The 17,267-nt window shown below is 37.0% G+C and overlaps 2 protein-coding genes across 2 annotated transcripts; one reads left to right on the plus strand and one right to left on the minus strand.

The window, feature by feature from the left end:
* The first annotated feature begins 88 nt into the window (after positions 1-88).
* On the plus strand, positions 89-11,687 carry LOC139149133 (ribosomal oxygenase 1-like). The gene is made up of 15 exons (XM_070720698.1): positions 89-268; positions 691-940; positions 2,242-2,345; positions 2,590-2,726; positions 3,660-3,759; positions 4,115-4,228; positions 4,653-4,759; positions 5,131-5,273; positions 5,605-5,699; positions 6,201-6,389; positions 6,842-6,983; positions 7,561-7,678; positions 8,569-8,668; positions 9,429-9,515; positions 10,004-11,687. The coding sequence occupies exons 1-15, from the start codon at positions 206-208 to the stop codon at positions 10,076-10,078; spliced, it is 1,824 nt and encodes a 607-aa protein (XP_070576799.1). The 5' UTR covers positions 89-205; the 3' UTR covers positions 10,079-11,687.
* LOC139149139 (multiple coagulation factor deficiency protein 2 homolog) lies at positions 11,601-16,670 on the minus strand. Its single transcript, XM_070720707.1, has 4 exons — positions 16,296-16,670; positions 14,237-14,323; positions 13,673-13,809; positions 11,601-11,932 (listed from the first exon to the last, which is right to left on the minus strand). Exons 1-4 carry the CDS (start codon positions 16,436-16,438, stop codon positions 11,802-11,804), a joined length of 498 nt encoding a protein of 165 aa, XP_070576808.1. The 5' UTR covers positions 16,439-16,670; the 3' UTR covers positions 11,601-11,801.
* Between the last annotated feature and the right edge of the window lie 597 nt (positions 16,671-17,267).

Genomic DNA, 17,267 nt, shown 5'->3' on the forward strand with positions numbered 1-17,267 from the left:
TGACGGTCTTCTGGGACAAAATCGTGCATTTGATTATTCCCAGATAGGCTACCATATTGCAAAGTGAAAGAGACCAGGCATAAACTGATCGTGAGTTCAAAGGTCAACTGATGAACATATGGCGGTCTGGGTTCGGCAAAGTGTGCTCGAACGAAGTTGATGCCCATTGATTCTAACCTATTCAGCGACAGCAACACAAATCGACATGAGTTTAAGAGGAAGCAAGAAAATATCAGCATTTGCAGTTTTCAAGAGCAGTAAAAATAAGGTAACCTGGATATTCTTGTAAAAGTTACATGTGAAAAGTTGATACCATCTGACACATGGGATACGAGCATGGAAGCGTGTGATAGATAAAGTACATACTGAGTTGGAACGAGACCACGCATCTTCCGCTCCACTGTCCGTGCATGAACACATGAGTTTAGGAGAACTTTTCTGCAGTTTCGTAGCCCCGCAACTCCCCTTGAACATTTTTGTGTTGGGGAGGACCTCCCAAACACAAAAAAATGCAAGGAGAGTTGCGGGGCTTCGAAACTGCAGCAAAGGAGAACTATCCCTACAGTACTGTAGACTTGGCAAATACTTGAAGAATATCAAAATTGACTCATGTTGTGGATCTCTCTGTATGCTGCACTTTCAAAAAATTTCCTCCAAAATTGTATTTCACATCATTCTTGACATCCACAGCAAGGGACCTCTGATGAGCAGAAAGACACAGGTGGCAAAGACGCCAATGAGCGCCCTCCTCTTAATAAGAAGACCCAGAAAGCAGTCACGAAGAGAATCAAAGCATCACTCAGAAAGAAAACCAAAGAAAGACCTTCCTGTTTACCAGACGATGCAACAACTCCAATCACTAATTTAAACACACTGTCACCGAGGATAAAAAAGAGACCAAGTCGGTCACAGGTACAAACCTCTGACACTGCATCGACAGGTAATAATGTTACCTACCAATAAGTTAACATAGTTCAAAATTACATGGCCCTGAGTCAAATGAACACAGACCCGTTTGAATTTCCATTTTTTACTAAATTCATTATTAGAGTGTGCTGACATCTAGAAAATGTGAAAAATGCTTTATGTTGTTTGATGTTCTACTACTTAAATCCATCCATGGCTAATCTCGTTTTACATGTCGTCATAGTATTGGGGAGGGGGCATTTTCAACAGTACTGTATAACAGACTACTAGGGTGAAACAAAAAAGCATGAAATATTTTAATAAGCAATAAAGCACACCCAGTGACGGTATACCATGAGATTTGGACCAGTTCATCACATATATGCACGAGGGGTAGCAAGTGTATTGAAATTCTGGCATGGAACATCAAAAAAGGATTTTTGCTCTTGCTAAGAGCTCGCATGTGTGCCAACCATGCTATATCACGAATATACCACAGTTCTTTTCATGTCTCGACCAATCAGATTGCTATATTTGGGCCATCAATATACTGGTATGATATGATGGAATATGTATGGCAAACATCTGATAATTTTCAGTCAGCAAGTTTGTTAAGAAATTTCTCTTCTTGCAAATAGTACCCTGTGTATAAGTTTGGCAGCCCCCTCCCTTCCTCCCCCTTTCTCTACCTCTCTCAGTCTGTGTCTGGTCTCAAAACAGATAAAACACACACTGTCAGTTCCTGATGTGCATGATTAAATGGTGCACCAAGAGATTAAGACATACTATTCAGCCAACTACCTGATTTAGTAGAATGGCCCTCATTCTGTAATCAAATCTTGGATCACCAATTTCCAAAACAAAATTTCATACTGATGGTCTGCATGAATCACTACCAAAACTTAGAATTCAAGCCCCAGTTGATTGACAACACCAATTCTACATGTAATATGGTCAATCAGCAGCCATGATGAGATTAAATACCTCAATTATCACTGCACCGTGATCCCCAAAGGTGTCATCATCATTGACTCTGTAAAATTCCTCTCAGTACTACTTCATCAAGGATCAGTAAACAAGATGTGATGATATTTCTTAAAATCATGGGAAATGTATCAAGTTTGTAAATGGAATATTCAGAAAGGAAATGATGTAAAATTACAAGACATGCTGTTATAATGGTGTGTTGATTATTTTATGACTGACTCATTAGTATGTTGTTTACATTGTAACTGAGTCACCATTAAAATTCAAAACGGGACATTGCCTGTCTGCAATATATATGCTTGCGATTCAAATAACTCAAATGTGTGACCTTTGTTATTATTGTCTTAGGGAAAGTCAGTGTCAAAGAAAAGAAGAAAGTGAAAGAACAGGAAAATAAAGATACTGTTAATGAAGAAAGGCCAGCAAAGAAGAGAAAATTAAATGACAACAAGGTGAAGTGTGAATATATCCTCCTGAATGATAGTATGAAGTTTATTCAAATATGGAAAGCCACATCATAGCTATTCAGTGCCATGCACAGTGTGATGTATGCAGGTTACCAAAGAAGCGATACATTAGATTTCAACCAAACCTAGGAATTCGGGAATGCTCCAAACAGAGAGGAGAGCGACCTTGACTGCAAAATCAACAGATTTCATTTGTAAATATTAATGTCTTCAAATCTTTCCACTGTAGGATGTGTCATGTAACAAGGATGTTATCACTCCTGATATGTTTGTCAATGATGATGTTAAGTTTGAAGACAGCGCTGTAGCAGCTGAGAAGCTGTTTGAGTGGATGATTAACCCTGTGAAGCCCAAGGTCTTCTTTAGGTAAAATAAACAAAAAATTATTTTTGTAAAGCAAAGTGGCACCAATGCCAGCCTCAACCACGACTGAAGGTGCAGCAGTGTAGGTTACTGCAGTGAACTTGAAGAAATCAAGTACCACCTACAACTGACACAAAAGTCTTGTAAAACACATAAAATGAAGTTCAGCTTGATTTAAAGAGTTACAAGGTCCGGTCACATAATAACAAGAAGTCTTACCGTCCCCTCTGGGGGCCATGTGGGCAGTCTTCTTACCCAATAAACTGTCAATAAACTTAACTGTACAGTGTGATTGGTTTCAACAAGATCTTGTTTGAGAACAGTTACTCAAAACTGCACCTTTAGTTGTGGTTTGGGTTAGAGTTGGCAAAGACCTATACACGACTGAATCTTTCAGTCAAAGCCAGTTTTTGATCGTCAGATAAAAATTATTTGTGCACCAGAGATTCAGGCAATTTTCTTTCACTGTATGGTACATTCAATTTATTATATTTTTATAAATATTGTTGGTTGGTGAAATACACAATCATAGACCTGTTACACTTTAAAAGCTGTCAGAATATGATATACACTGTAGCAGTCAGGTCAGGTCACCCTCTAGCCATCTCTAGCATCCGCCAAAATGAAACAATAGTTTCCATATCCAGACATAACAAAAATGTCCTTGAAAACATTACTTGCCTATAAATGCAACTGTCTTCAAGATTAAGCTGATAAAATTAGTGAAAACTTTGTCAATACAAATCATTTTGCAAAAGTCACTACAGCCATTCTTCCCAGCTCTTTACCAATATATCAGTTGTAGCCTGTTTTAAAACTATAATGACAACTATCATTCAATAAAATGAAAGAAAGAAAGTACAAGTTTTAACATCTCAACTTACTATTTTTAACTCTTTGATAACAAATCTCACTCCTGGTCTTATGAATCCACAGTAAACTTTGGGAAAATAAGCCCTTACTGGTCAAGAGACATCTGCCATCTTACAACAATGGTTGGTTTAGCACAGAAGAGCTTGACAGAATTTTGAGGGAGGTAAATAGATATTTATTCCTTTCTTCATCTGATTTTATTATCTGCACGAGTGTTCTTGCTAAAATCCTGTATAGTTTCAGGTATATGTATTGTTAGATAGTACCTAATATTTATTTTTGCAAGCAACTCAATGTCATATATACCGGTAGTAAACCTTTGTATACTTTGAATAATGACATTGATGAAATACATTTTGAAAGTTGAAGTACATGACATGCTTATTAGCAATATACAGTCTGTTGCCACAGAATTGTAAATGGATCACTTCTCTATGTCTTTCACTAATCAAGCTTTCTTTTTTCAATCAACATCAGAAACCCTCATATCATTTTTGATTTGACTTTTTACTCCACAGAATGAGTTGGATTTCACCACGAACATTGATGTAACAACATACACAAATGGTCAGAGAGAAACTCACAACCCAGCTGGTAGAGCCCATGCATCTGTTGTTTGGGATTTTTATCAAGTGAGCAATTCAAGTGATTTTCTCATGACATTCCAGTCATATGTCTGTTCAATATTCAGCTTATTTTACCATCCTATTTCAGAATGTCGTTGAAACGCATCTACTGTAGAATTTACAGTTTGGTCTGATTCATATACTTCAATCAGCCTGAGCTGTCATGTAATCAACAACCTTTCATCACCAAATGATGATAAATGTGAAAATAAGCTATAATCACACAAACACTCACACACAAAAACTATTGTGGTGTAAGTGCTTTGATGAAATCTTTAAGTTTTTATGACACAGAAACAACAATCCAGTAACCTTGTACACAAGATACATTCAACATGCTGCTCTCTGATCATTGAGATTTACCAACATTCATAGTGGTTTCTTGAACTAAAAAAATAAATGGTTTTTTGTCATGTACATTCCTACACAGAATGGCTGTTCTGTGAGACTGCTGAACCCGCAGACATATTCAAAGCCAATGTGGAAGTTGAATTCAATGTTACAAGAATACTTCAGCAGCTGTGTTGGTGCCAATGTGTAAGTATTTGACCCATATCAATGACATGTTGAGATTCCAGTCATCCTCAGACCTACCATGATAATATTGAAAATTTAGGACTCATATTGATATCCTGGTGCTTCATGTTGCCGTGAACTACTTGAAAAGTACAGTAGCTTTCATTTTAAATCAACTTCAAGGTAACAGTAAGTTGCCTCTACACTTGGTACACACTGCTACATGTACTGGTGCACATATGACAAAAGTATCAAATTTTCATTTTTGCACATATTTTGGGCGTACAAACTCATTTTCTATCTAATGAACCGATGTATACCTTTATGATTGACATTTACATGTATGATCAATTTCTATCTTAGCCGTTCTAAACTTTATTTTATCACATTAGATACCTTACACCGCCTGGTTCACAAGGCTTTGCCCCACACTATGACGACATAGAAGCCTTCGTGTTGCAGTTAGAAGGCAAAAAACACTGGCGACTCTACAATCCAAGATCAGAAGAGGAAACACTACCCAGGTATTCAAGTGGTAAGTCAAATTTTGTGTCAATCCCAAAGGAACAGAAAATACTGATATATTTCATTTTTGTAGCCTGTCCCAATCTCTAACTGGTAAGCACCTTTTTAAGCAGTGGTGATATAGGTGTACTGAGGAAAACACCGTAAGAGGAACATGTTTATGCAATGAACATCACAATTTTGCTCACCTTTAACTTCTGACTAAATTGTAAACCCAATATAGAGATTTCATCACAGTTTTTTTTCAACCAGCCAAGAATTAACTTGATGATATACACAGCACCACACTAATAACTATGGTTTTGGTGCAGTAAATGTGTTCTTTGTTGACATTTTCACAGCTAATTTCAAGGAAGAAGACATTGGTGAACCAATCCTTGATGTGATTCTCGAAGCAGGTGATCTGCTTTACTTTCCCAGAGGAACAATACACCAGGTTAGGGTCAGCTTTTCAAAGTCAAATGGTGGCAAGATATTATGACACTTTAATTCATCAATAAATTTTAGATTTTTGAAGCCCTAGTAACTGTAATGGTATAGATGTTTGTGTAATTTTGATTTTTACATCAAGTGAATTATTGGTCTGCTCACTGAAGTATATTGAAATACCATGTATTCACCTTCATGAAAGAACCTGTTTATGTGTGCCATGCATTGTTATTGTTGACAAGTGAATTTCAGCCCTGACCTTATTTCGCTTGTCAACAGTAACAGTATGTATATCTCACATTGATCATGTGCAGGCTGTGTTGACAAGCTGAATACAAGGTATTTCAACTTGCTTTAGAAAGCATACCTTGAAATTGCAGTTTATAAAACAGAACAAAAAAGTGAAACAATTTACAAAAGTAACACAGTTACTGTGACATAATAAGTCTGACAGACTGACAGTTCAGTAATTTATTTAACACCTGCAATGACCTCTGACCTGAAACAGGCTGATACTGCTGGTGATAGCCACTCCTTACATGTCACAGTGTCTACATGTCAGCTGAATTCCTGGGGAGATCTGATGATGAAGCTGGTTCCAAGGGCACTCCAGGTTGCATTTGAAGAAGACTTGGAATTCAGACGAGCTTTGCCGAGAGATTATCTCAACTACATGGGGGTAGCAAATTCAGATAGTGTGAGTAGATGTCAAAGAATACACTACTTTGGAGATTATGCACAACAGACAGTGACCATAGAAAATGTATTACATTTGCAAATATGATCATGGTCTCAAAGTCAGTGTTTGTGAACAACAACAGTATTTAATATAATGTAGAATAGTATAGTATTGCAATATTGTTCAGAACTATAGACTAAATGTGATGTGAAAAAATTTTCCGAGTAAACTCATATCATAGCAAATTAATTGTTCCATCCATATTTCCTAAAGCACTGTCACTTCATGAATATGGTTGTTGTGTAATTCCCATTCTAGGAACAAATCTGGTAGAACCTATTCTAAAATGTGCATAGTTAAAGTCTCATTCACAAAAAATTAAGTACATCTAGTAATGGTACGTCTGAATACATGGGCTCAAACGTGCAAGTGCTCTGTTGGCTTATTATGGGTGTTTTGTTTTTTCTCAGAGTGACCCCAAGAGGGGAGCATTCCTAAGTAAGGTCGCTCAGCTGATGATGAAGTTAGTCTCCTATGCACCAGTAGATGCAGCTGCTGATCAAATGTCAGTGGGTTTCATACACGACAGTTTGCCACCAGTGATCACAGAAGGTAAGACTGTATCTTTGTGCATGGGCAATTCATACTGATGCGAGTGACATGTAGTTTGATGAATGATGAATGATATTTCTGTTTGAAAAGTTAGAATACCGTGCTCAAACTTCTGATTGACTGAATTGTACAGTCATTTTATGACACTCACATGTAAATTTCAAAAGCCCTCTGGAGTAAATAAAGATCCACTTTCATTGGTACTCCATCACCAACTTTAGGTAATGTCGGTCATTATGATCAGCAAAGCTATCTTACAACTTTTATACAACACCATAATCTTCATTTTTTTTTTAAATGAATTATAACATTTAAACATGAGTATAAATGACGATGTATTTTGCAATATTCCTTTTCACAAAATTCAAGGAAACAAGTGCTAAAAATATTATTGGTTGAAACTTTTTTCAAATGTTGATTTCGACTAATAGGTATCACATTTTGTCATTTAGCTTCATATTATTTCATTTTTGTACATCATTTATTGCAAGACTAGAATTTTCCCATTCCTTCATCAGTAGTGTTTTCACCAGTAATGTCAGCCAGTGATTATCATCATTTACCTTTTAAATTGCAGGAGAAAAATCCAGGTGTGTTTTGGGAAATGGTGCCAGGTGGACAAATGGTAAGGTGACCAATGAAACGCAAGTAGAGGAGACCACAAAAATCAGAATAATCAGACGAGGTGCTGTCAGGTCAGTATAGAAATTTATGGCAAACTGAAGAATACTGGGGTCACAATAAAGAAATTCATTTATCAACATAATCCTAAGGGGTCTACTTCATAAAACTATGGAGGAACCCATAAAAAGCCTAAATTGTTGTCAAAACAAATTTTATGCCCTGTGTTCTTCAAGGGTGCTGAAATTTTTTCAACTTTTGAGCTTAATTTAGATTTCATACAACATTATAGGTGATGCACAGTGTTGCGATATCAATCATAGACATTATTTTATTAATTCGGTGAAAACATTGAATTATAATAGCATTAGCCGTTCCATTCAGCAGATGAATGTTGTAAGTAAATTCAAAATTCTGTGAATGCAGTGATTTGTTCAGGCTTGGCAGTGGTACAGATGTATTGAGGCAACTTGGCTAACTAGAACAGCAAAGAATATACAAAGGTGGAAGCATTGCCATGTCTACATTTGATTTATAATCAGTTTAGACAGCACACTGCTGTGGTTAATCAAAAACACAGAATGGTATATTTTATGTTCTCCTTGTGTGATGCAATGTAAATTTTCCAAGGCTTAGCCATCTGAATATTACACTGTAGTCATACGTGACACAATGGTAGCCATTTCTGTTATAAAAGATGTACAATGTCAGTTAAAACTGACTGTAATTTGTAAATGCAGCAGCCACACATGCATATCAGTAGAATTGTAATACATTTTAAACAAATTCTAGACATAGGTAACGCTATAAAAAACACAGCTAAATACGGAGCTGAACTCTTCCACATGTTTGACTTTGAGTATCTTGTTTTCCTCATTTTATGTCATATTCTGATTTGAAGTGTAGACACTTGAGGTTGATTTATTTGAAATTAGCATTTGTTGTATCTGTTTCATTTTACCAGGCTAGTCACAGAGGATGACAAAGTGTTGGTTTACTACACATTGGAGAATTCCAGAGTGTACCGTGAGAAAGAACCGCAATTTATTGAGATCTTTGCAGAGGTGAGAAACAGATTACTTTTGTCTACTGAAAGATACATGTTCAAATTTATGTTAATTTATTGCAGAGGTCAGGTGAAGTGAGAGTGAGGTACTGCATGTCAGATATCATGACTTCTATTCAGAGACAAAGGTAGACATGAACGATGGTCATGGCAATTTTGCCATCATTTCTGTGTTGTTTGCATACCATCAACTTAAGTATGACATCAATTCAAAATGACACAATAAATTAATGTGTAGGGGAAGTACAAACTTTAACAATGTGTAGTTTGACCAAGTGATTGTCACTACTGCAAACACCTGGTGGTATTAAATTTGTGAAATCTGAGTCTTAACCTGAAAAAGATTTGAGACATGTCATATTTACCTAGCTGTAGTCACATGCATGCCATGTATATTTCAAGTTGTAAGCATTAACGTAATATTTTTGGTATTCATGTGCTTGCACTAAAATGATATAATCAGCAACTGTTACTAGCAGGAGCTAGACTCAATTATTGTTTCAGTGTTTTCTAATCCCCTCCCAAAATCACAAATCTTTAAGTTCATGAATCTTGACAATGCAATATCTGAGGTTGCTATCAACAGTAAAAAGTGAACTAAATTTATGATAATATTGTGTGTTGTATAAAGAGAATATGTAGGTATTTTAGTCGGCGTAGGGTCAAGCATCAGTGAACAATAAATTTATTTTTGATGATCAATTGTTCCAATTAATTATATTTCTCTGCAAATTTACATCGCTGGAAATTTGATTCAGGCGGCTCCTGCAGTAGAATATCTGCTGAAATCATATCCTAGCTTTGTAAGAGTGGATGATCTGCCCATGGAAGCTATGCCAGACAAAGTAAGTAATCTGTTAAAGTTTGTGGTGTGACTTGACATGTACTGCCAAATCCATCATGCAATGTACAATTCTGTACATGTCACTGGTATTTCACATTTCACACAGAGCCAAAATATACCTTCATTTCAGATTTTAACTGTGTTATCAGAGCTTCATCCCTGTGAAATCTACAGAGAGCGCTCACCACTGCCGACTGGGAAATCACATAGTAATTTCATCACATACAGGACCACATGAGTGGCCCTTCCCAACATCAAGTGCCCATGGATGAGTACAAAAACTCTGCAATGAATATTTAATCCTTTACATAAAAATTCCATCTCTGCTCCCTTCCACAGCAGTGCTTTTTTCCAATCTCTGTTTATCCTTTGCTTGAATGTTACTATTGTTTCCCGAGAGATTTAGTCTCCAAACAATATCATATATTACCTTAGACCTTTGAATGGTATTTCACATTACTGAAAGGTGACTTTTGCTTTCCTCTGCAGCAAGTAGACATTGCACAGGCTTTGTACGAGAGAGGACTGCTGGTCACGGAGGAAACTATGACCCCATTGACATAGAAACCATTCAACGACACCTCGCAGATTGAGTGCCATTGAACGCAGGTGATAGAAGCCTTCAACATGCTAGGCAGAGATAGGTTGCAGCCAGATAGGCATCTGTGCAATGATAAGTTTAGAGTTAGTACTGTAACAACAGTTCTCCTCAGTAAATCAAGAGTTTTGTATAGAAATTCTGCTGAAACAAACGCATGCTTTACCAAGCAGGGAGACTTAAAATTTTAACATGTAAAAGGGCATTTTAGTCTTAAAACACAAAAAAGTAATCATGTCGATGGGATTTCATGTTTATATCAGTGTCATTGTAGTGGATGATAATTTGTTTGTGAGTGACTCAAACCCTGAATCACTCTACTGTAGTTGAAGCGTACAGTATCGCAGTGCATTATGGTACATTCTTACAGAGAGAAATGGGATCCAGGGTTTTTAAGATAGCAAGCAAATTACAGTACTACAGCTGAAGTGAAATCGCAAAAATTAGACAGAAATGAGATTCATCTATGGTTTTTTTTAGATAATTTGATGTTTTTATTGTTAGAAAAATTCTTCATCTCACCAAGTTTTCTACTTTATTGGACTTTTAATCAGGAACTCATCTAATTATTCATTATTGCAATTTTGTGTTTATATTTTCTACCTTTGCAATGCACAAATTTATTTTTCGCTGCAGTAACAGAGTTTTAGTACAGATTATATATTGCATATCTGTTGCTTTTGTTGATCAAGAAAATCTACAGATTTGAGCAGTTGAAGCGAAAGACTTGGAGTCACTGCATTAAAGATATTTCTCCATTTTATGGTAACAATTGTGTTATGTTATCGTTTACTGTGATGTGATAAATGCCCAGAGTCTAGTCCCACAACAGTTTGGTACAGGTTTGTATTGGCAGTGCTATTACCGTGGTCTATGCTGTCAACTGTGCAATCATTGCTGTGGTATATATCTAGTGGCCTGAACAAAGATGGGTAGCAGGGATCTGATAACTTTTTATGCACCATTTAATGCTTCCCCATTATTGGTAAACTGATTATGGAGTTCATTTTTGTGTATTACAGTATGTTATAGCATTGTCAATACCAGTGAATTTTCTGATGTCACACCCTCAGATTATTACGGACAATGTATCCGATTATCCAGCATTGTGATCCCAGATGTTTTCTACATCTACAAATTCACTGCCATTGCCAAAACTATAAAATAATAGCAATAATGTACCCCTCCCGACCCGTAACGGACTCAAGCAAAGTGCTCTTTCGTCCATTATGGGCTGGGAGGGGTACATTGTTGCTTAAATAATCCCCTCCCCACCCTCTATTCCTGTATAGGTGTGCACTGAAACTCTCGCAGACTAACAATGCAATGTTCAACTTGTGAGTAAATGCATCACAAAATACATGGATCATACCCACATGCTCATGAATATCCAACACACATGAACAAGTGTGCAGCAAGGGAGATAATTGCCTATTTCAAGATCATGGTCAGCATATCATGTTAAATGAATCTGTAATTTGATGCAGATTTGTTTTCTAGTTTCTGAATGATTTTTTAATTATTGAAATAAAACATTGATCAAGGTGATGTACACTATTTGAGTCAAAAAATTTACTTGGATCTGAAATGATTCCTCCAGGTCATACTTCTGTGCCATCATTTTTACACAAGTCCTTCATTGTTGATGCCTATTCTGAATGATACAAAAGAAATTTTGTTTTGTATTTTTTAAAAATCTTCGTCCAGCTCTTTGTCCAGAGTTGCTGCTTCTCCTCTCCGTCTTGCCACTGTGTATTCCAGGTATGACAGATACCCATCTCTGTTGAAGTCATCTTGTTTAAGGATTTTGTCAATGGATTCTGTGAAACGTGAAAAGTGGAAAAAGTATTCAGGTTGAATCTTAGAATTTGATAAATGTTTCTGCAATAGAAATAACAAAATAAGTACAGGAATTCAATAGAGTTGGACTAAATGTCCAAAATGTGGCAGCCTCCACCGTCTCCAACAGTTTGCGTCAAAGTTCAAAGATATAGACAGCTTTAACCAAAATTTTCACAATAACCCATAAAAGAATGACAAAACAATTTCTTTTCGACAAAAAACTGTTATGAAGAAAACCACAACAAATGCAATTCAGTTGGTCTGACCTTGAACTGCAGCATTAAACAAAAATGTTTTCAAATATCTGTATCCAGCAACAGGTGTTGTACACAAAATTATATATATTAGCAAATGAGGCCATACTATAGCAATCATTACTATCTCCTCTTTACTGTCAGAAACACTGAATCCAAGCAAAGGATTCCTTTCTCAGCAAACCGTGCCCTTTGAGCAATAAGTTTAGCACAGACACTATGGCACATTGTGATCCAGACTTTGACCAGGAAACACCGGATCTCTGTCATGGAAATGTGTGGTAATGTTACAACGAAGATTTTTACCTTTTAATATGAACTACAACAAAGGGTATGTAATTTTGCATCATTCAAATTCTACTATTTTCATTTGAAATTTCAAATATTTGCTTTTTTTTTTGCTTTTTTTGCTTTTTTTTATAATGCTGGCCTTTATGAAGTCTATCTGAAGGCGCTTACTACATGCACTTTAGAAAATATTTCGATCCTTCCAATTGTAATCGTTGATAAAAATGTGGTGCTTTTGTTCTGTCCAAGACTTGAATGATGGCAAATATTTTATTGTGATTGTTAAAGAATAGCTGCAAACACCTACACCATAGCAGTAGGGAATGATTAAAAACGTGGACTTTTGGGGTATACAGAGGATCAAATGTTTTTTTTGTGTTCATATTTAGCTCGAAGGCGGTCTTTACAGGCGACGGGCCATGTACAGCACGCAATAATGCTTTCAATGATGGACTACAGGAAAGCGAAAATAAACATGTTTAGAGATTTTCACCCCAAGTGACAATGTTTTGTATGCTTTTGATTTCGTCTTTAAAACACGATGGATCAAGGAGATCTTGTCTTTCCCAGTCCTGCACAAGTATAGGCGTCGACAGCTTTATGATTGAGTAAATAACATGAAAAGCGAGATTTACTTGATCGTTCAACAATACTCTTTTCATATTCAGTGTTGTGCTGCAGACAAGTGTAAAGTTGCATTCATTATAAAAAAAGGACAGCTCAACTTTCCATTGTAAACAGATATGTAAATAAAACAACTAAGGCACAACCCCATCATATATAATTGTCGATATGTGCAAACATGGCCTGGCAACAGAGTTGAAATCACTTCATACTGCAAAAAATATTGTGGTTGGTACAATAATTCGTCGACTGTCATGTATTGATTATTAAATACGGCTAGTTTTCAATCGGGTTCGAACCCACAACATACGGCATCAGTCGCCTAGCGGAGAGGCAGCAGACAGAACCGCACGGCTAAATCCCCGCTCTCAAAAAAGAGTGGTTCAATAGCCGGCTAAGTTGTTACATTTTTCTGACTGCGACCGAACGAATCTCTGTAAACAAAACCAGGTTGGAAGCAGAGGAATCGTATCGAGCAAACATTACGGGAGGTTCGGATCCGTCACAGAGTTCTGATGCGTAAGGTATGAATCATGACAGTTATTTTCTCACCTTCTGCCCGTTTGACTTGTATTTCGATTTCTTCCTCCAAACTTATACCGCTGTCTTTATCATAGGGTACTTCGTGTGTCAGTGCTGCTAAAATTTCAAGCCCGTCAAGTCTGCCATCGTTGTCGGCATCGTGTAATCTATCGCATGGTGATAAAAGCCACAAACGAGAAACAAGAAGCACGTGACTCCATCTCCAAAAGTTAAGAAACATACTTTGAATAAAACTGGTGACCTCTGTACTTGAAGAACTGAATAAATAGTCATAAGGTCAATGAGTCTAGACACTATCTATCTGTCTGGTTATCTATATCCATCTATCTATCTATATCTATCTATCTATCTATCTATCTATCTATCTATCTATCTATCTATCTATCTCTGTCTATCAATCTATCCAGACATACAGCTTCACGACTATACCCACTCGTTTGTCGGTCTATGTATACAGTGGCAGCGGTAGCTCTGGTCATCCGCCTATCCAAACAGAATTTTGATGGAGCTACCCGTTTCTATGGGCTCATAGATCTGTCAAGTTAATATGTCTGCCTCGTAGTGTTAACTTACTTGAAGAAGTGAAATTCGTATTCTTCTTGTGTCATTTCTGATGCATCAATGTCACCTGCAACTTCTTGTAAATGTTCCTGAATATGTCTGAACAGAATCAATAAAAACAAATCAAAGAAAATAAATACTCTAAGCAATAATTAAATTTTGTGCAAAAGGAAAGAGAGAGGGGAGAGTATTTCACGTCGGTCTGTTTCTAAGTGACTATGTATAACTTGAAACTCGCACCGAATATTGAATTATAGCCTATGGACGATGTCAACAAATCTTTTGCAACTGAATGTTAACTGAGAATTGCCTTCATCAAAATTCCAGAAATTGCCAGCAAGTCGGTTCAATGTGGGTAAACACTAAGTATACCAGTTTCTCGTATGGCTTGTAGCAAACAGGCAATTTCTGATTCGGTGCAACAGTTGGTTACTCATGACGTCACAGTTCTAACATTAATTTGTAAAATACTTGTCTGAACGTTTGACTGTGCTTTCGGTATATCACGCTTTTTACAGTATGGCAAAATGTGTACCAGTCTTGATTTTTAATAGCACTAATGTCATGATTGAATATAAAAACCTCTTGTTCAAAAGGATCTGACCACAACCTGTGATAATAAACACAAATGCAAAATGAAGAAAAAAATGTCCAAATTTCTGTTGGTAGCGGTCAATATTGCGCTTGCGATGCTATATTTAGTAACAGACTTACAATGGTGATCAGTGTTATGGTAAGAATCACTTCGGGGACAGACATTCTGACTTTCAATTTTTTGTTAATATTTTGCTGATTAGATGCTTGTGCGGACACGTTTTGAAGCCCGTGGAAATTGAAAATCATTTTCCCCACGGAATAGCGGCCATTTTGAGGTTTTCCCCCACAAATCAATAAATTTTAGATCACTTGTTTTTCCGATACTAATATTTGTGTATTGACCTGATTACGAAAGAGACTGCGTTTAAGTTTTGAGGTCACATTCGTGGCAAGTATAAGCTTATTAATCGACCGTGCATGCTCGCTGACCAGAGCGTTTTTACATCGATAATGCAGTAAGCTGACACCAGCTTGAGGACAAAATATATAAGCAAGAGCAATGACAAACAAGAAAATGTTGTAGGATTGACATTTCATAACCATATGTATGTATTGTTTTAAATATCTAATAAGCGTACCAGGCAATCAAATGAACTATTTTTACGGTTTAATAAGTAAAGGCAAGCATTCATTAAAACACTTATTTACATGTAATGGCGTGCTTGTGAATTATATATTTGCCAACGAAACAAGAATGAGAGGGTACCTAGAAGTGCTATTTTTGATCACACTTTTGAGAGTTTCATCGACTGTAAAATAGAATGCCCGACAGTGCAATATGGCATTTACGTCGATAATATCTGAAGTCTGCACATTTCAGTAAGGATCGATGTACAGCGATATTCTCTCACAAAATTAAATTTCGATAACTCCCGTTGGTTTAGCAGAACTCTGAGCGATTCCTGGTGAGCTCTAGATGTCTATCATTTGGTCAGATACTGACATGCGTACACGGCCAAATTACACAGCGCTGTATCTGAAACAGGTGGCTACTAGATTTAACACAAAACCAAAACAGCAAAGTCATTCCATGGTCTATTTCTACCGGTGAATTAATCACAGATCGAAATATGTGACGCTATCAGGCTCTGCGCTATAGTTAAGTTCAGTTTAGGAATGGATATCTATTCGCTTATTTATATCGAGTTGTAACAGTTATGTACAAGATATTGAAGAAACCTTTTTGCTGTGTTTGATCTTTAACACTTTACACATTACAGTACACGGACAGTTATGGTACAAATATCCTGTTATGAAAAGCTTTCGGCATCTAATTCGAAGGAAGTCTTTCGTACTAATTTTCTTTATCTCAAAACTATATTGAATTTCCGTCTTCAATTTGACCTAAACCAACCGTTTACCTTTGCCGTCTGTCGTACAATTACGTATTTTCATAGTGAAGCATGTAAACCATACATCCAGGAAAAATACAGTACAGTCATCAGCGTACATACAACAGCAATATTTCACCTACTCTTTGTCTCCGACAAATTGTGGATCGTGAAACTTGTTGCTTCCATCTAACGAAAATCCGTGATCTGCATGGGAATAGGATGGTGGCAATAGGCAGGCGACGACAACTACGAAGAAAGCAAACACTATTCCCCTGTATACCATATTGAAACAGACCAATACACCAAGAAATCCAGTCTGAGGGGTAAGGTGGAAGTGGAATTCTATACGCTTGTCACTGCTGACACGATTCGAGATATATAGATGACCGGTTACCGTTATGCGATGCGCTCCACAGAGGAGCAAATTTGGTTCCTGCACACTGCACCCCACAATTTTGCCCAAGTGCGCTGTCAGAGAGCTCACGCAATGTGGCTTGCACGTATGAATGAACGTATAAATTTGGTAACCTTATGAATAAAATGAGTGTACGTGTATGTATATCATGGTTGTCCAATACAAAGTGCCAGCGTTTATTTCTCATGAATATGGAAATAATTCAAAATTTTACCATTTACCGTCAGAAAGGTGAAAACTGTATAGGTGATTTTGATTCCTGTTTGTGACTGCCTGTAATGTTTAGATCCGTTGTATTTCCCAGAGAGCAAAAAGTGATGACGCCAAGAAGAAACAGCGCGGCGAACAAAGACCCAGGAAAGCAGACGAATTTCATGAGGACCTACGGCTTCTGGCCGCAGATGTTGAGCCATGCGTCAGGAATAGATCCGTAACCTATACTAAACGAGAAGTGACAGCAGCGACCAAGTAAAGATAATCAAGTTTGCAAGCACGGATTGTCCCATCGATACATACAAAGGATCACTACAAGCATCATGTGGAAAGATGAAAAGCACCTTCTTGAGGGTCGTATATTTTTCACCGTTTTATTACAAAAATCTGCAATGATTCAATGTTCCTGGACGAATACGAAGGAGATGAGGCAGTCGACAGTCCCCCTATAGTCTGTATGTATTTTTGTCACCGGTCGTGTGGT

Source organism: Ptychodera flava, chromosome 14, assembly GCF_041260155.1.
Source record: "Ptychodera flava strain L36383 chromosome 14, AS_Pfla_20210202, whole genome shotgun sequence".
Lineage (NCBI taxonomy): Eukaryota > Metazoa > Hemichordata > Enteropneusta > Ptychoderidae > Ptychodera > Ptychodera flava.